The following is an 18,251-nucleotide window of genomic DNA, read 5'->3' on the forward strand; positions in this document are numbered from 1 at the left end:
GATGTTCGGAGCTGGGAGGTAAGCGTTGCATTTCTAAGGAAGCGGGGTTGGTTGATTCAAGGATGTCCTGAGCTCATTGAGTCGACCAAGCAACGATACGTAGATACAGTCTTATGAACGACATGATGTCTTGACTCATTCACACTTACTTACGGCTGGGCAATGCATTGTTAAACTAGGATGCAAGATAATTGACATCTCGTTAATCTAGATCCAGAATTTATCTTTAATTATCAATCACCCTAGCATTGACGTGCGGAAGTACCACTGTCAATACTTGCAGTTGAACTCTCGGTGGGTGGTCATCACTCCTACCTACAGGCGGAAACCCAACGAGGACAGTCAAAAACGTCGACAACAGAAAGCCACCACGATCCACCATTTCTGACCGTTTTCACTGCACAATTGAGCATAAAACAGCTGACCAGTCACAGAACTGCGAACAGTCATCACTAATTAACGTCGGTCAGTAAACTAAGAGCGGCAATGACGCTATGCCTAATACGCACACCGGGCTCTTAACGGCCCTCATCGCACATCCCGGAGGCATCATCACGGCCCTCACCGCTGTGGCTCTTAGACGACATGGGACATGGATCGTTCCAGACCCAATTGATAATTTTTTTGTTCTTTTTGCCCTTCATCCCACTCGTTTCTTCACGTTCGGCCCGTCCCGGGCCTGGCCATTTGACGCATCCCCGAAGGAATCGCCCCCGTTACTCCACCGTCGGGCACCGACACCGTGGGGGGAAACGCTCGGAATACGGTACGCGTTGATGGTCAAGATTTCATTGTGGACAAGACGTCCACTCATATTCTATTCATTGCCCGCCCGTGCCTGCCCCTGGATCCTGCTTCGAGATATTTACATGATGCCCACCTGATCACAACGCCCACCCGAAAACCCCCACGCCGAGAGACACTTCGGTGAACCTCATTGCCTCAAAGGTTCGCTTCCGAGGCTTCCTTCACGCTCGGATGTAACGATGGGTTTTCGCCCGAACTACCAGGATGATGCTGTCCCTCCAATTCCGGCAACTTGATATAGCCCTTGGTGTGAGACAAAGCCGACAAAAGCCATTCTCTGGACGCCTTCATGCCTTCGTTGTTGAGTGCCCACACTACCGCATCTACTACGTCATCAACAATGACCGCCGGCTTGTGTCGTGGCTCTTGCTCCGTTGCCGTCTGACGCCAGACACCTGTTCGTACTAGGATAGGAATCCACTCGGTGCCATCGTCGGCATTGAAGTCGTTTGCGCCGCGGATGTCACTCTCCGGGTTGTCACCAATCATGTACACTCGGCGTAGGGGGTGGCACTTGGTGGCATCATGGTCTTTGTCTGCTTGCCCGCGGTGGCAAGCCATGTCGTGGTAGTACTTAAGGAGCCGGTCATGGGCGTACTTGTAGGTATGGTTAGACGGCTTACCCAGTGCGTCGAACTGCAGCTCCATCCCACCTGTCGTTGTTGACCACAGCCCCTTGAGTGCCTCCATGAAAGCGCCGGTGCCGAACCGGTTAAGAGGATAATTAGTTTTCCAAAGGAGATCCATGTTGGATATCCATAGCCCGGGTTGGCCGTCCTGCTGCCATCCATTGTTGGGCAGCGACTTGTCGCCGTTCTTCCTTGACAATGTGCCGAAGTAGCCCTTGTGCGAAATCAGGAGATCATGGATGATTTGTGTGTCCACTGACCAATCCCGGGGGTCATTCCAAATGAAGATCTGATCAATCTTCAGAGCGTCCTCGGGGATGTCAGTCGTGTAAGGATCAGCCAGGTTCAGCATTCTCTTTCCATCCGGCAAAGGGACGTGTTTGCCGTGAAGCCCGTCTTTGGTGAGCTCGAAAGGGTACACGTCTCTGCATGCTGCCAGGATGTCGCCGGGGGTAACGACACGTTTAAAACCGTAACTACTGAGTGTGAGTGAAATGTGCCAAAGTATTTGTAAAGAATTGGGTAACCAACTCAAGGGCAATCTGGCGGGCTTGCTCAGGGTGAGAGCCTGTGATTAGCACCGTGCCGTTATTCTTGAGGGATTCATCCCAAGCGCTCATTGGCGTATGGGAAAGGATCATTCTTCCGCGTATAACATCATCATGCTTGCCAAGTTGAAGTCGCTCTTGCAGCGTATCTGCCTTTTTGTTCTCAGACACGCCGCCTCCGTTTGTTAGGAACACGTATCGTATCCCGTTGCTCCTGATCATCTTAATCACCTTCTCAGCTCCTTCCACGCGATCCCGGCCTTGATACAAGACACCATCGATACTGTATCCGGTCAGAAATGGACCAGAAAGGGAGGGGAACTGCCGTCAAGTTTCTGGAGAAGCTATGGGACATGGCGGGCGGGTGGACAGGGGTGAACGCACTCGAAGGCAAAGGCGAACTCGGAGAACAGCTTGCTTGATGCATCACTCGGCTCCTGGAGCTTCTTGGGGTCCACACCCAACGAACCCTTCGGCTTTGAGGCAACAGTTGCAGAGACGTGGAACGCTCTTCCACCATATCGCACGGCGTTGGAGCTTGCGGCGAGGCCGGCGATAGGCGCTCCAAGGCGAGGCTGCATCGACCAGCGACGCGCAGCGAATCGGCACTGGCCGAGCACGCTAGAGCGTCGCATTTTAAATCAGAAAGGTCTCCGGTGATTGCAAGGATGTTTTGTCGGGAATTCAAAAGCAAGATAGTCCAGATTGTGCTGTGGAAAGTAAGGGAAACGTGGGCTAGCTCAAGTGTGACTGGACTCCATAACGCGATAGCTGCGATGTCGTCGGCAAAAATCCGCCAATATCCGACGCGCTTGATAAACGTGCCAACCCAACACCAGTCGCGCAACAACTTCTCTCAATAGAATGAGCACAAATAAGTCTGTCAACTAAATATTCCAGCACGACATCTTTTGGACTCTACAATATTTAGATACACATGCGAAAAATTACAATGAATTGAGTGGTTCTTACCCTCGTGGCATCCATCTATAGGCGATTTTGGTACATGGTACAATGCTTTACAGAACCCGCCACTCCTCCCTTATCGTATCAGTCTGTCTTCTTTTGGGTTATGGGCGCCAATCCTTATTTGCTGGTCCAATCCTTCATATGAGCCAAGATGATCTGCGCAGCTTGATCCGGGGAATGCTGTCGGCCCAGAGCCTCCACAAAGTCGCCTTCAGGGTCCATCAAGTAGAAATAGATGCTGTGATCCACCAAATAGTCTTGTCCAGGCTTGACATTCTGGGGCGTGCTAAAGTAGACACGGTACTTCTTGCAGAGCGCCTTGATCTGTTCGTAGGTGCCGGTGAGGCCGATGAACTTGTCGTGAAATTCGGCGAGGTATTCCTTGAGGGCCTTGGGGTCGTCTCGGGCGGGGTCGCAGGTAATAAAGAGGGGCAGTAAGGCGTCTGGGGCCTTGGCTTCGACGACGTCCAGCATGCGGGCCATTTTGTCGAGCTCCTCGGGGCAGATATCGGGGCAGCGAGTGAAGCCGAAGTACACCTGAAAAACCATGTTAGCCTGATCACCAAAGTACGCTTGCGCAGGCACCCCAGGTATCACCCCACGTTCCACGTACCAGAGAGTATTTGCCCTTCATCCTCTCGCTGGAGAATGGCTTCCCGTCCTGATCAATCAGCTCGAAAGAGCCGCCCACCTTCGGCCGACCAACGCCTTTGGCCGCCTCTGCTATCCTCTTGCGCTGCATGCGACTCTTTTCGAACTCAAAGTACCACACCAGCAAGCCGCAAGTGCCCACAAACAGCAAGCCGGACTTCCAGGAAAAGGGCTGTCGGACATTTGTCAGCCTCGAGATTCCGCGACTGCGAATCAATTTTGTCGCAACTGCTCTCCAATCGCTGTATATCATACCCCATTGGCATATCTGCTCTTAGCTTTCTCGATCGTGTTGTACTTGGTTCGTCGCTGGGTAATGGGCTGTCGAGACTGCATGGGCGCACGCGGGAGGGTAGGCCGGAGCTGCTTCGGTTGGAGAGCGCTGCTGGAGAAACAGCGCTGGCATTGGCGGGCAGGCAGCTGGGCCAATATGCCCTGGAGGCCCTTCGAGGTCGCGATTGACTTGGACATGGCGGGGGAATTCCGATAAAATCGTCTGGTTTGCTTGGAAAGACGAGATCGACTGTTCCAAGCTTATACCTTTCGATCTTCACGAGCAAATTGCCTGCCGAGCTTTTACCGGCGGATGACAGCCACCGCCACAACGGCGGTTGGCTTAGTCATCTGGGTCCCCTGTCCACTCATTCGAATACCGACTTCAAGCCGTCCTTGCAAAGGGAGAACCGCGATATAGGACTGGTGACGGCGGGTTTCCGAACACTCTTCACTTGTGGCTTTTAAATAAAGCAAACACTATATATATAGGCAAACGGTTTGGCGTCAAGGGGCGACCACTCTCCTGCGCGGTGATTCAGAGACTCGGGAACAATCACTGGCGCCTTTGTTGCGCTCAAAACAATGGAGCAAACAGGCTCAACAATGGCACCAGGTGACCAACCTCACTTTGAGCTCACTGAAGATGGTGTTGAAAACGAGTCGGTGGCCGACGGCACGCCTCAGTCATCCTCAGATGTCCCTCCTCCATCCTCGAAATCTCCCTCCTATCCACCACCAACATCCACAGACTCAGCCAACATGGCCGTACAGCAGCATCCAGTCCTGAAGAAGAAAGGAACTGCGGCGACGATAAAGAAGGCGCCCAAACGCCCCAATAACAGTGGCCCCAAACCTGCTAAAAAAGCAAAGCCCACGCCGCCTCCGGGTGCGGTCCCCCAAGATGGGAGCTCTGACGACGACATGGAAGAGGACAACGGCCCATACTGTCTTTGCCGCGGCCCAGACGACCACAGGTGGATGATTTTTTGTGAAAATTGCGAGGACTGGTTTCACGGCGAGTGCATAAATCTGAGCAAGGAGATTGGAGAGTCCCTCATCGAGAAGTTTATCTGCCCCAACTGCACGAATGAGAACCTCACGTCACTGTACAAGAAGTCGTGCGCCTTGAGCGGCTGTCGTAGGGCGGCTCGCATGACGGAAGCGAACCAGAGTGTATTCTGTTCAAATGAACACGCGCAGAGTTGGTGGGAGCGAATGGTCGCAAAGTTGCCGAAGACTAAGGGCAAGGCTGGATTCAACGATCAATTGGTTCAAGAGGATTTTATGGCACTATTGGGGAGTGGACTCTCCGGCCTTGACGAGGAGGGAATGTGGAGGTTAGTGAAAGCGCCATTCTCTGACGATGCTCTAAAAGGGGCAGATGGTGCTCCATCCAGTGAGTTTCACCTCCCGGCCATACCTCCTGGTGCCGAACTGACTTTTCTCGCAGCTGATGATGATCACCTCGAAAATATTCTGTCTGAGGAGGAAAAGGAATTTCTCGACAATGCAGCTACAGCACGTTTCCATCTAGCCGAGGAGACCATTCTTTGTCACAAGATGCTCACCCTCATCGAGCTCGCCCAGGAGCGCCGGCGCGCCGCCATAAACGCTGGCCGTTTCGGAGAAGACATCTGCGGTTACGACCGGCGCCTCGACACCATTGGCGCGAGAGACGCTTTCGCGGCGTTTGCCAAGTCGCCCGAGGGCGAAGTCATCTTCAAGGCGTCGAAGATGGGAGACCCAGCCGGCGAAGGCGACGAGGTCCGGGGCATGTGCGAGCGGAAGCGATGCAAGGTTCACAGTGGATGGCAAAAGATGTTGGCACTGGGGATCAAGCACCAGATCCGGGAGATGGCAGGCCAGGCTACAGAGGTCGGCGAGGAGGAGAAGGTGGTGAGGGTGGCGGCCGGCGAGCGGTGGCGGAGGAAGAAAGCTGAGAAGAACTGGGTGGAGGTTCTGGATGGATGATTATGTCGGGGGTTATTGAGAGAGGCAGAACAGATTGCATGGTAGGAAAAGAAGGATGGTTGTGGCGTTGCTGGCGTAAGTATACCTGGATCGTTTTGCTTGGAGGTTTGGGAGTTCTGGGAGAGCTGCCTTACAACATACGACAAGCCGAGATTGGAGATCCAGATCAATTGCTGGGTGTATATAACATATAGGAAACAAATTCATGATGCGCTATTTGTGTTATCATCATTAGAGAGCGACCATTCTTGGCATAGACACCAAGAACTCGAGAGCATTTGAACAGCAAAGCTAGTACTCGAGGAAAGGATGATGGGCATGCCCATGAGTATTCCAGAATATATCAAGGTCAGATTCGTGAGGAAAGACGATTAAAAATTAGCCCGGCAGATCCAATTGAGCATTGGGACGGCCAGTCATTGACAGACCTTTCCGAGGGCAAGGCGAACGCGACTTTCTCTTAGGACCTGCCTTTAAGAACCGCTAGCACCACACATCACCATCGATTAGATGCAAGAAATTGTCTGTTTTAAAATTACTTCTTAATAGTAAGATAATGAATGCGAAGAGACTAAATGTTAGTACAATATTATTTCTTCATTGGAGTATCCTTATACTCACTACGAAAGCAGGCATTATAATAAACAACTCATCTGGAGCTAGGTGAGAGTTTTACACATGTGTTTGTTATTTTAGGATGGTATTGTTTGAAGATACTGGTATAATAAATTGATGGTAACCTTACTGCATGGGCTATCTTGTCTTCTGTATTGGTTGTGGTGCTAAATGTGCACCTCCATTATTTGTATAGCTCTGATCTATCTGGTCATCTGGTAAAAGAAAGAAGAGAAATTTTATAGTACCAATTATCTATAATTACTCGACGTCCAATGCTTAATGAACCACATCTTGTATCAAAGATATCACGATTATGACGTTGAAGATGATGTCGAAGATTAGTTGAGAGCTGAATGGCTTTCGAACAGAACAGAGATACCTCTGAGCGACCGAACGCGAAAAATTATTTTGCCACTATAGTACAACCATGCCCTCAAGAAGTTCATAAGGAGGTAATGTTGGATTGCATATGGGAGTGGTGAAGGTCAGTTCAAAGTCCACAAAAGGTTAGGTCGTGTGCACGTGTGTACACACTCGCCATCTTCAATTCTCAGCAGCCACTCTCTCATGACTTGGGTCAAGTTAACTCTCTGCTGTTGGCAATTGGGAAGTGGCGCAGATAGAGAATATTGGTTGTTGGTCTAGGCCGCGGCTAAGTGATGAGCAGTGATTAAGGTTGCAGTCTCCTGTTCGCCATGGAAATAGAATAGTCAAACGTAGAAAGTATCGAGTTAGCTGGAAGAATTAATTGGCGGCGTTTTGACGTTTGTCTTATTGGGAAAATGGATCGAGGGTCTTTGAACGGTATATCTAGTTACCATGGCCGACGCCAAAGGTGCGAAGCGATCTGATAAGAATCTGGTCGACAGCGGGCAATCGTAAAACCCGCATGTGTTTCTCAACGTGCTCCATCCACCTTTCGTGATATTGCCGCAGGGATCCTGGATATGACATCCACGGCGAAGCCGTTTGTCGGTGGTGTTGGTCGTGATTTCGCAAGGGCAACGCCAACACAGGCACGGTGCAGTAGTTCCACGCAGAAAAATGATTGCTCAGGATAGCTCATGATGGGCCAACCAGCTTGGCATGGAGACTACGCGGCGGGTTCTTCCTAGAGTCTGTTTGTGACTTAATTCTTTTGCCCATTTGTGTTGTCTTTTGTCTTTCTCAGTTGGCGACGAGCACGAGTTTGGGCCATTCTGCATCACAGCGAGGCTTTCTACATAAGACGCAAACTTACTGTTGGGGCAAACGCATCACAACACCGGACGACGGTCGGCAAACCAGCTAGATTCCATTGAGATTGAGGGGAAGACGGTCAAGTAGGGTAAGCGGCCGGATCAACTGAGAAAGCCGAAATAAAGGGCGCCCTCTAGTGCATATATTGACGGGAGTAGGAGGTCAACTAGCAACCAGTAGACGGCAAATATTGTCCACCTTCACTATGAACAACATTACAATCGTGGGAGCTTGCCCACGGAGAACCTCACAGCTGCACCTTGTAAGGCCATCATGAGCAAAACAATCGTCGGTGTCGACGATGCGTCCTCCTGCCTCCCCAGCGCCTTTACCTTGGTTTGCTACTTGTCTGGTTGGAATCACCCACGGGCTACGCGGCACCCGTGTCTTGCATCAGGTCTGATCAGCATCGACGCCACCGCTTTCACAGTGACGTGCTGCCCAACCCGTGTTGATTTGGTCCTGACCCAGCGTGAAATATCCGAATACGCTGGCCGACGGGACCCTGCAGCTCTGCACCTGCAGCGCCGGCTCCCATAAGACGATACTTCTAGTCATGACGACGAAGGTGACCAAAAATACGGCGGTTACCTTGACGTGCGGTCAAGCCATCAGTGCTTAAGAAACACGGATGGTTTACGAGACGAGCGACAACTCGACTGATACGGAAACTCTGAATGCAAACCCAGCTCGACGTATTCGCGCTTTATATCAGCATCAAAATTTCTATCATTGCTAAAAACTCAGGCTGCCTGGCGACAGGGGCCAGGATCACCATCGCCGTCGTGATACCCTCGTCCCCATGGCTATGCTAAGCGCCGTCTTCTTCTGGTTCGGCCGACGCAAACAGCACGAGCAACACTTCACGGCCGCCAAACAGAGACCGAATTTCCCAAGGAGGTACCTCCAAGCCCATCGCAAGCGAGCTCTTTGACCTTACGGGTCGACGCAGATTCTGTCGCAGGATATGCGGGCACCCTCAGTCATGCCGGAGCTGCCCGGCGATACTCCGAGTGACATGCTGTCACCGCTACCACCAAGACCACCGACATTTCGCCTAGGCGACTCAGAACGAAGCGGTGTCGTCGCCAGAAGTGAGCTTGACGGATTTCAGGAGGATGTATGCGGTGTCACCGCCCCTGAGGCATGAGCACACCAGTTTTGATAGAGCGGACCCTGTGTCACCAGCCATGGGTGTTTCTATTGGGATCAGGGCAAACGCACCATCAACGGAAGATAGTAATAATACGCCACTGTCATGACATGAATGGGTCACATAATATGGAAAGTACAGATAGCTACTAAGGGAGCAAACTGAGGGAGGGAGGACAAGACGCGAAGCGAGCAACAATTCTACCAGCGGTATGAAGATACGCGCCAGCAATGACAACAAAGAGATCTAAAAATATCTTCATCACTTTCTCTTTCGCCTATTCTACGAGGAATCGCTGGGGGGGGGGGGGGGGGGGGGAGTTTCTGGAAACCATGGCGAGGGCAATTCTTGGATCCGGTTGGTGCTGTCGGCAATTTGCAACTCTCAACTGCACAGTCTCAAATCAAAGTCTTCTAGAGTATGCCAAAATTATGAGTTCATTAATAAGATGACTTGTAAATTTGTGTTTCGATCTGTCAATATTCTTTGACGGTCTCCCCTTAGGTGCCTCTTCAGCAAGCTGCCAATGGTGTACAGGGCGATCCAAACACAGCCGCCGCAGGTGTCCATGCATTTATTATAGCAATAACATCCACTGTAGTCAAACAGATCGTACTTCGTTACATATCGATGACATGCAAGTAGACCAGTCAAACAAATTAAACTGCCAGGCCGCCTGTGCCAGCGATCACACCGTGTGCAATGTGCTATAAATGCATGTCTGCCTTGTATCCCTCCACACTTTACTTCCTCAGTATCCTCCCCATTTGTTACAATCAGAGAGCCCCCTTTTCCCGGCGGTCGCAGGAAATTTTATCCTGCCATGGCGGAAGCATTCGGTGTGGCCGGGAGCGCCGTTGGGGTTATTTCGCTCGGCATCCAGGCAACCCAGTACCTCTTCGACTACTACACGGCGGTCAAGGACCTGGAGTCCAATGCCGCAGACACGACCAAACGACTTGGAGGACTCCTGGAACTTCTTCAGATTCTGCATGATCAAATGAAGAACCCGAAATTTCTGGATGAGTCGGCCTCGCTACGTGCGAGAATTGCAGCGTTGGTCGAAAATTGTGTGGAATACATCGAAGATCTCCAAGATAAGGTCAAAAAGTTCCAAGAAAAGCCCGCCGACGACATCCTATCCAAAGCAAGGGCTGCAGGCCGTGTTCTCGCCTACCCATTCCGACAGAACACGTTGCGAAATCTTGAAGCTGGTATCGATGGACTGCTCACCCACCTGTCTCTAGCACAGAATTTGATGCTGCAGAAGGACCTAGCACGTGTCAAAGACGATCTTGGGGACATGAAGGCAGTACTTGACTTGGTCAGAGCTGGCCAGGTCTCCGACAACATTCACAAATGGCTCCAGGCTCCCGACCCTTCCATCAATTTTAATGCTGCTTGCGCAAAGAAACATCCCAGTACAGGGCTTTGGCTCCTCGAAGACGCTTCGTTCAAACTTTGGCTTACCCAACCAAATTCCCTCCTGTGGCTTAATGGGTTTGCTGGATGTGGTAAATCAGTGTTATGTTCCACGGCCATTCAGCATACCTATCGATACCAGATTTCCAAACCACGACGCGTCGGCATCGCATTCTTCTTCTTCACTTTCAGTGACGAGCGCAAGCAAGACATTTCAAGCATGCTCCGTTCTCTGGTGTTGCAGTTATCAGGCCAGTTGAAGAGCTATGCGCTTCTCTCCAGTCTACATGGTAGCTACCAGAACTCCACGCCGCCGGACCAGGCCTTCTTAGCCTGTCTTCGTCAGCTCATACGCGGATTTGACGACGCATACATCTTTTTGGATGCTTTGGATGAAAGCCCGCGTGATAAGCACCGCAGCGCTATGTTGGAGGCCCTGGCAGAGATGCGCGAGTGGTCGGAACCCGGCTTGCATCTCCTCGTGACAAGTCGTGACGAAATCGACATTCGGGAGGAGCTACGTGCGCAGCCAAAAGAATCGATTGATATGAGAAACAAAAATGTCGATACTGACATTGCGAATTTCATCTCCCAGAGTCTCCGGCAGAAAAGAGGACTGCGAAAATGGGAACAGCATTATGGCCGGATCGAAGCTGTGCTCACCGAGCGCGCTAAGGGAGTGTATGTTTCCGTTATGCCGACTCAAAGAGACTTGCTAACCTTTATTTTTGTTTCGTAGTTTCCGATGGGTGGAGTGTCAGTTTACAGCACTAGCTAGCTGTCCACGGAGCGAGGATTTACTTGACCAACTGCTTTACTCCTTACCCGACACCTTGGACGAAACGTACAGACGCATGCTCGCCAACATACCATCACATGCGAAGGCTTATGCTCAGCGTATGCTTATGTTGCTCTGTTACGCCAAGAGACCACTCGAAGTCACGGAACTCATTTGCGGCATCGCTGTGGAACTCGGTGCGACTCCAAGATTCAACCCCAAGCGTCGGCTCATGGACGAGGTTGCCCTCCAAGAAGTCTGCCCTGGATTTACTGAATTGCAATCGATCCCTGGTCCGGTAACCATCCGTATCGCGCACTTTTCCCTCCAGGAATATCTGGAATCTGATCGGATAAAACAACACAAGGATGTCGAATTTTTCGGTATCGTAAAGGAAGACGTCCACAATCAAATTGCAAGTATTTGCTTGACTATCTGCCTACAGCCAAAGTTGAAATGGGTCGAAGGCCAGTCTGATCTCTTGAGATACTCTTCGACACATTGGCCAGACCATTTCAAGGATGGAGGCAATAAGCAATCTATCGAGATCCAGGCTCTCAAGCTTTTTCAAGATCTAGAGCCTCCATCTAGGGCGCACCTTGGACATCCTCCGAGTGATTATCTCAACGCGCCTTTGCACTATCTTGCATTCCACAATCTCCACTCGATTCTGTCCAAGATTCTGAGTGAAAAAAGTCTAAGCTGTACTTCAACAACAGATAAAAAGAGGCTTGCTAGGTCACTCAATAAGTTTAGTGCTTGGAAAGAGACCCCCTTGGCAACAGCATCAGAAGAGGGTCACATGGAGGTTGTTCAACTGCTTGTTAAGAAAGGAGCTGATATCGATGCAAGACACCCCCGAACTGATATATATTGCCTGCCGTTAACGTCTTTCCGGGCTAGGAACAGGAAACTGTTACGACCTTGCCCAAGTGCGTTAGAGGGTGCATCGCAAGGTGGTCACATTGGAATTGTTCAATTTCTTCTAGAGAGGGGAGCCGATACAAGTCCGCACCATTCTCGTGTTGACTCAGTAATTCAATACGCATCAGCGAAGGGGCACGAAGAAATTATTCGGCTGCTTGTTGAACACGGGGCCGATGTCAATTGTCGGAGTGGCGCCAGAGGAAGTGCAATCCAACAGGCGTCGTGTGGAGGACATCTTTCAATCGTCAAGTTTCTTCTTGAACACGGGGCCGATGTTAATTGTCGGGCTGGCGCCAGAGGAAGTGCAATCCAACAGGCGTCGCTCGAAGGGCATGTTTCGGTCGTCAAGTTTCTTCTTGAACACGGGGCCGATATTAATTGTCAGGCTGGTGTCGGAAGAAGTGCAATCCATCAGGCGTCGTTTAGAGGGCATCGTTCGGTCGTCAAGTTCCTTCTTGAACACGGGGCCGCTTTCAATGAGCCAGGAGAGCAGGGGACTGCGCTCCAAGCAGCAGCTTCTCAAGGCCGTACGGGGGTCGTGAAGCTACTCCTAAAAAAGGGTGCTGACATCAATTTGCAAGCTCTCTCGACCAGGGTACCTAAAACTGCGCTCATAGCAGCAACAGTTTCAATGTGTGCAAAGACTGTCAAGTTCCTCCTCGACAATGGTGCGGATATGGAGATTCAGGATGAAATTCACGGAACCGCGCTCCAGGTAATATTACGAGCCTGGCAGAGGTGGATAAATAACTGGCAAGGACTACTCCCACAGTCCATCGAGATCTTCAAGCAACTCGTTGAAAAGGGGGCCAATACTCAGGCTGCACTACAGAGCGCGTCGCCTGAGGTGCGTGACCTGATGTTGCGGTTTTCGGGAGCTAAGGTCAGTCATGGTGGCGCGGAGTAACATCCAAGGCGGTGATTCTTTTTGGGCACTTCTTTTACCAAGGTACACCGCATTCAGTATCACTGAGTAGTACGTACAAATAAAATAGACTTAAGCCTTTCTTGTGAGCGTTAATTAGCATGTAACTTAGGTGGCAAGGTTATGATGGAGCAGGGGTAGCAATCTATGCCACCGCCACCCCGCATTTCGAGTGAAAAAAATCAACCACCGGCGAGAAAAAAATTACTATCCAACTGCTTATCAAGCAACAGCATCAAGCAACGCCTCCAAGGGGCAATAAATACCCGGCATACCACGCCCGTGACGGACTGAAAACGCAGTCAACACTTTTCTCAGGGGCAGCCTTTTTTCCCCAGGGCTCGTTCTCCATCTCATTGCCTTCAACAGCTGCAACAAATTTACCCCGCCATCATGTCCTCCTCCGAACCCCGCGATCCCCACGACCTCCAGATCGACGACATGGACGAAATGCTCGACGCAGACGACATCGCCGAGGAGATTCCCGAGGACGATGACCACGCCATGGACTCGGATGACGATGGCCAGCAGGAGATCATCCAAAACGACTCCATCGCCTACTTTGATGAATGTCCACATTCCCTCTTCTCAATCGCCCAGCACCCCGTCCACCCGAGCCTCATCGCTGTTGGAGGCTCTGCCGGCAGGGAGCAGTCAGACGGCGGTGTGGGTTGGGTTTTCGACACCTCCGTTATCCCGCCACCCCCTGTCCTGCCTGCTAGCTACGAGAGCGACCCTGCCGCCCGCGAGAACACCCAGCTGAACTCGCTCGTCAGCATCGAGGGCCACTCGGATACGATCAACGCACTGGCCTGGACACTCCCCAGAGGCGAATTCCTCGTCAGTGGCGGTTACGATGGCCGTTTACGAGCCTGGAAGGCCACGGTGGAGCCTGGTTCGCCCTTCCAGATGGAATTGTTCGGCGAAAACGAGGAAACGACCGAGATCAACTGGATCGAGCCCTGCCCGTCCCCTGCTTACCCCAACCACATCGCCGTGGGCACCACCACCAAACCCAAGAAATCCAGCTCCAAAGAATCCGACTCCGAAGAATCCAACCCCGAAGAATGGGACCACCTCGTCTGGGTCTACAAGATCGATCCCTCCAACACCAACAACCCTCTCGAGATGGTGAATTGCTACGTCCGCAACAATGGCGCCTCCACTGCGGGTGCGTGGACCCATGACGGCTTACTACTAGCCACCGTCGCCCAAGACAGCAGCCTCTACGTATGGGATGTCTGGGGCGAGGCCGCTGCCAAGGGCCTGGGTGCAGGCAAAGACCGGCCTCTTGTCGCTTTAACCAGCACAAATGAAAAGTTCTACGTCGAGGGCGGACTGCTCTCCATTGCTATGGATCCCCATGGCGCCTGGGTTGCTGTTGGTGGTGGTTGTTCTCGTGATGAAAAATCGAAGTCGGGTGGTGGGTTCATCAGGATCATTTCTCTCCCGCGCTTCGCCGCTCGTGGTAAGAAGGCCTCTGTCAAACCAAAGGCTGGTGGCGAGATTATCGGGTCCTTTGCGCATAGCGATGAGGGGATCGAAACACTCAGCGTAACCATCGCCTCAGTAGCTCCTCCCATGACCCTTCTCGCCGCCGGCTCCAACGCCGGCTCCATCGCTGTCTATGACATGACACATTATTCTCAGCGCCGCCTCATCCCGTCCGCACACGATGACTACTCCGTCGTCAAGGTTGAGTTCATCCGCAACACCTGGCTGCTGACCAGTTGCGGTACGGACGGCGTCGTGCGCCGCTGGGACCTGCGCGGCCGAGGCTCTGCCGAAAAGGAGTGGAAGGGCCACCGCCCCCTAATGGAAAAGAAGAACTACAACGCCGACGGCGAGGAGAAGGGAGGCGGCGGCGAGGAGGGTGGTGTCATGGGCTTTGTCCATGGCGAGACTGGCGAGGAGGTAGTAACGGTTGGTGATGACGCCCTGAGTTTGGTCTTTAGGAGGTGATGGTGTCAAAGTGGGTTAAAAGAAAGCATGTTAATGAGCACATTAGCGTACATAGAAGGTGGAAGACTGCGAGGTATTACGACAATCAATGATCCAAAATCAATCCGAGAGGATGATGCCCTAGATGGTAGCCAACATCACTGATGTTCCTTCCGTGGTATTTTTCAGGGACTACAGGAAGCCTAATCCGCTCCAGAAGAAGCTTCAACCAGAAAACCGATGCGGATGACGATGCCAAACAAGCAAAGCACATAGTTCATTTTGTAACTGTCATCGCATGTAAATGCCACAAACCACTTTCTCTTTATACCAATGTTGAGACTAGTTGGCTTCCGTAGCCACCAAGTGCCTATGATGTTGAATTGTAATCTTCCCAAACTCGGGGGTCCGATCCTCGCCTGTCATGTCGGGATGCGTTCTTTCCATGTGACCGTCAAAGGCAAACATAATTAACAAACTTGCGTAATTCGCAAGCACAAGATCGATTGATCCAGCGACGATTTCTTAGGCGAACAGCATCTCAACAGGGAGGGATACTACAGGCTTATCTTCTCTGGCTTTTCGATAGGGTACCATGTCGTTTCCCATATTCAATTTCTGAAGCTTTTACGCAGAAGTGGTGTCCTCAACAGGAGGGCGCGTGCAGAAGAGATTGACGTTGCCGTATTCTAGACAAGATTGTTGGTTAGATGATCGTAAAAGGGATATACAGAATCAGATGGAAACTTACTGTCGTCGATACGACTAACTGAGGGCCAGAACTTCTTCTCTTCCAAGTATGGCAGAGGGTAGGCAGCCTTCTCCCGCGAGTAGGCCGCTCCCACTTGCTATTACCGTCGCCCATGATGAGATCCCTCTGGGGGTGAGGCGAATTCTTGAGGACGTTACCTTCACGGGGCTGCTTACCCTCCTCAATCTCGCGGATCTCCTCATGGATGCTGATCATGGCATCAACGAAGCGGTACATCTCCTCTTTGCTCTCACTCTCTGTACGCTCAATCATCAGAGTGTTGGGGACAGGCCCGCTCATGGTCGGCAGGTGGAAGCTCTAGTTCTGGAGACGCTTGCGACATCGATAACTTCAATGCCCGACGACTCGCGGAAGGGCCGCGCGTCAACGATAAACTCGTGCGCGCAACGGCCGTTAGCATTCATATAGAGAATGGGGTAGTGGTCTTTGAGACGGGTAAGCATGTAGTTGGCGTCGAGAAGGGCAGTCTTGGTGGCGTTGAGAAGGCCATCATCACCTAGGTATTTGAAGTCAGCAACAGTAGGCTATTTCAATATTGTCGTGCTCTGGACTTACCCATTGCAGAAATGGACATCCAGCTGATGGGCAAGATGCTGGCACTCCCAAAAGCCGCGCTCAAGATCTGGGACTCATCCTTGTGATGTGGCAAGAAAGGGTTGAGGAAGCCCTCAACACAGATAGGCCCAACGCCAGGCCGGCCTCCGCCATGGGGAATACAGAACTTGTGCAGACTGAGGTGGCAGAAGTCAGCACCAATTGCACCAGGCGAGGTGAGACCGACCTGGGCGTTCATATTGGCACCGTCCACGTACATGAAGCCTCCGTGCTCAGGCACAAGTTCGCAGGCCCTTCGCACATCTGGTTCAAAAACACCGTAGGTGTTAGGATATGTGATCGTAATAGCACCCAGTTCGTCGGTATGCTTCTTGCAGTTGTCCTCGAGATCCGCCATATCAAGGTTACCAGTTGCGGTGTTGCACTTGATGGGAACAACTTGCATGGCAGTCCTGGCAGCCGACGCGGAGTTGGTGCCGTGTGCCGACACAGGGATGAAGCAAATGTCACGCTTGGAACCACCCTTTTTCTCAAAATATTTTTGAATCACATGGTGGCCGCGCTGAGAATCGCGCCCTGATTGTGAACCACATTCGCAAGTTCTCGGAAGTCGTGCACTCCTCCGTTTGTGTCCGGATACTGGACAAGAACGCCAACCAGGTCGTCACCCAGATCTCAAATTTCTGAGCCGCATCAGGGGCTGATACGTCCATCTGCTGGAGCTTAATGCCGAATCCCTAGGCTCGACCTTCCATGACCCAGGGCTGCCACGGTGCACCAGGTGGGACACGACATACGTCTTGCCTGGTCGTTTGGCCCGCGAAGCTGGCAGACTGCTCATCGACATAGTCATGGCCTCAGCAGCAGCAGTTCCCTCATTAGACAGACTTGCATTAGCGATGGTGATACCACTGTCTGGAAGTGAGCAGCGACTCCAGACGGCCCTGGCTGATTTCGGGCTGATAAGGAGTATAGCCGGTGTACCAGCCGGGTTCTCAAGAATGTTTCTCTTGATGACTGGAGGGGTGGTGATACTATAGTAGCCTCTGCCATTCATCCATACCCTGCTAGAATTCAGGTCGAAGAGGATAGTTGAAAACGTTAGCGGCAGCGGTCTTGGTGAAGGTTCTATCCTGGATTTTAGATTTGGGGGGAGCATGACATCCTCTGGGATGACTTGGAAAATTAATGCGCCCATAGCCTCAGCTCCACGGCCTAGAGTCTTGAGCATGTCTTCAATATCGTATCTCGAAGTCAGACGTGCCTCGGAGGGAAACGAGTCCACCACTTGAGATCGTCGACAGGCTCGGAACGAACCTTTACTCTCTGCGATCTGACGGGTTTAGGTGCATCGGAGTTCCATCGACGAGCCAGCTGGCCGTGGAAACTCACTGCGCCAACATATGGCTTACTGGAGGTTTGCGTCGGAGAGACGGATTGGTGCCCGCCAGCGACGTAGCAGAGAGGCCCCGCGTGCGGACAAGGACTTGTCTCGACGCTAGAGTGTAGAAATTATCTCTTCTTGAGCAATTGAGTGCTGACGAGATCGATTTATTGCAAGGGATGATTATCTCAATATGAGTTGCGATACGGCTCCGTTCCGTTGAGCCTAACTTGGTCGCCACTGGGCACGACCTCGATGCAGATTGACTTCCAGGGCTACTCAGAGACAAAGAAGAACAAGCACAGGATATACCTAGAGCAATCACAGAAGATTCGACATGCTGTATCTATGTCTAGAAAGAAAATGAAAGCAAGGACAAAGCGTGACAGACACCCTGATAACCACTCCTACTTACTCGTTAAGTTATGTGACTGGAGAGTGCTCCTTCTTCCCGTCCGGCGCCAGCAGGGCAACAGGCGGGTTTCCTTATCTGATATCTGATAAGCCCGCGCCGCCTCCGGGCCTGCTCGGGCCGAAAACTGGAAGCGCTTGCCACAAACCCAAAGATGGTCCGTGCGTATGAACTCCATGCAGGTGCCAATTTTTTATGGCGGACTCGACAACTCGCTGCACCGGAATTCGCGATAGCATCATAGCCCAGCCAAAACCTCCAGAATCGTGCTTCC

General features: G+C 51.8%; 6 protein-coding genes across 6 annotated transcripts; 3 read left to right on the top strand and 3 right to left on the bottom strand.

Annotated features, from left to right (window-relative positions):
- Positions 1-913: 913 nt before the first annotated feature.
- Positions 914-2,817, bottom strand: BGZ61DRAFT_197394 (HAD-like domain-containing protein). Its single transcript, XM_046237870.1, has 3 exons — positions 2,369-2,817; positions 1,968-2,267; positions 914-1,912 (listed from the first exon to the last, which is right to left on the bottom strand). The coding sequence occupies exons 1-3, from the start codon at positions 2,617-2,619 to the stop codon at positions 943-945; spliced, it is 1,521 nt and encodes a 506-aa protein (XP_046106804.1). The 5' UTR covers positions 2,620-2,817; the 3' UTR covers positions 914-942.
- Positions 2,818-2,985: 168 nt separating this feature from the next.
- Positions 2,986-4,267, bottom strand: BGZ61DRAFT_197398 (SCO1/SenC-domain-containing protein). The gene is made up of 3 exons (XM_046237871.1): positions 3,860-4,267; positions 3,567-3,776; positions 2,986-3,490 (listed from the first exon to the last, which is right to left on the bottom strand). Exons 1-3 carry the CDS (start codon positions 4,073-4,075, stop codon positions 3,071-3,073), a joined length of 846 nt encoding a protein of 281 aa, XP_046106805.1. The 5' UTR covers positions 4,076-4,267; the 3' UTR covers positions 2,986-3,070.
- A 372-nt stretch (positions 4,268-4,639) lies between these two features.
- BGZ61DRAFT_348393 (uncharacterized protein) lies at positions 4,640-5,851 on the top strand (the record flags this gene model as incomplete). The annotated part of the gene is made up of 2 exons (XM_046240056.1): positions 4,640-5,276; positions 5,331-5,851. The coding sequence occupies 2 exons, from the start codon at positions 4,640-4,642 to the stop codon at positions 5,849-5,851; spliced, it is 1,158 nt and encodes a 385-aa protein (XP_046106806.1).
- Positions 5,852-9,684: 3,833 nt separating this feature from the next.
- BGZ61DRAFT_346985 (ankyrin repeat-containing protein) lies at positions 9,685-12,895 on the top strand (the record flags this gene model as incomplete). Its single annotated transcript, XM_046239934.1, has 3 exons — positions 9,685-10,964; positions 11,023-11,943; positions 11,995-12,895. The coding sequence occupies 3 exons, from the start codon at positions 9,685-9,687 to the stop codon at positions 12,893-12,895; spliced, it is 3,102 nt and encodes a 1,033-aa protein (XP_046106807.1).
- A 214-nt stretch (positions 12,896-13,109) lies between these two features.
- On the top strand, positions 13,110-15,222 carry BGZ61DRAFT_447740 (WD40-repeat-containing domain protein). The gene has a single exon (XM_046245389.1). It carries the CDS (start codon positions 13,307-13,309, stop codon positions 14,873-14,875), a length of 1,569 nt encoding a protein of 522 aa, XP_046106808.1. The 5' UTR covers positions 13,110-13,306; the 3' UTR covers positions 14,876-15,222.
- A 48-nt stretch (positions 15,223-15,270) lies between these two features.
- Positions 15,271-17,412, bottom strand: BGZ61DRAFT_516136 (pyridoxal phosphate-dependent transferase; the record flags this gene model as incomplete). The annotated part of the gene is made up of 5 exons (XM_046252281.1): positions 15,271-15,543; positions 15,606-15,923; positions 15,956-16,122; positions 16,182-16,783; positions 16,979-17,412. 5 exons carry the CDS (start codon positions 17,410-17,412, stop codon positions 15,466-15,468), a joined length of 1,599 nt encoding a protein of 532 aa, XP_046106809.1. The 3' UTR covers positions 15,271-15,465.
- Positions 17,413-18,251: the final 839 nt, after the last annotated feature.

This window comes from Ilyonectria robusta (genome assembly GCF_021365365.1).
Source record: "Ilyonectria robusta strain PMI_751 chromosome Unknown BGZ61scaffold_6, whole genome shotgun sequence".
Classification (NCBI taxonomy): Eukaryota; Fungi; Ascomycota; class Sordariomycetes; order Hypocreales; family Nectriaceae; genus Ilyonectria; species Ilyonectria robusta.

What these genes read in the sequence shown, in the direction of transcription:
- BGZ61DRAFT_447740 (XM_046245389.1), top strand. Translation starts at nt 13,307, where the DNA reads ATGTCCTCCTCCGAACCCCGCGATCCCCACGACCTCCAGATCGACGAC.
- BGZ61DRAFT_197394 (XM_046237870.1), bottom strand. Translation starts at nt 2,619, where the DNA reads ATGCGACGCTCTAGCGTGCTCGGCCAGTGCCGATTCGCTGCGCGTCGC. An exon ending in GAGTTCGCCTTTGCCTTCGA is followed by an intron (nt 2,268 to 2,368) that starts GTGCGTTCACCC and finishes GACCGGATACAG; the next exon opens with TATCGATGGTGTCTTGTATC. An exon ending in GCCCGCCAGATTGCCCTTGA is followed by an intron (nt 1,913 to 1,967) that starts GTTGGTTACCCA and finishes CACACTCAGTAG; the next exon opens with TTACGGTTTTAAACGTGTCG.
- BGZ61DRAFT_197398 (XM_046237871.1), bottom strand. Translation starts at nt 4,075, where the DNA reads ATGTCCAAGTCAATCGCGACCTCGAAGGGCCTCCAGGGCATATTGGCC. An exon ending in AGAGCAGATATGCCAATGGG is followed by an intron (nt 3,777 to 3,859) that starts GTATGATATACA and finishes AATGTCCGACAG; the next exon opens with CCCTTTTCCTGGAAGTCCGG. An exon ending in TGAAGGGCAAATACTCTCTG is followed by an intron (nt 3,491 to 3,566) that starts GTACGTGGAACG and finishes ATGGTTTTTCAG; the next exon opens with GTGTACTTCGGCTTCACTCG.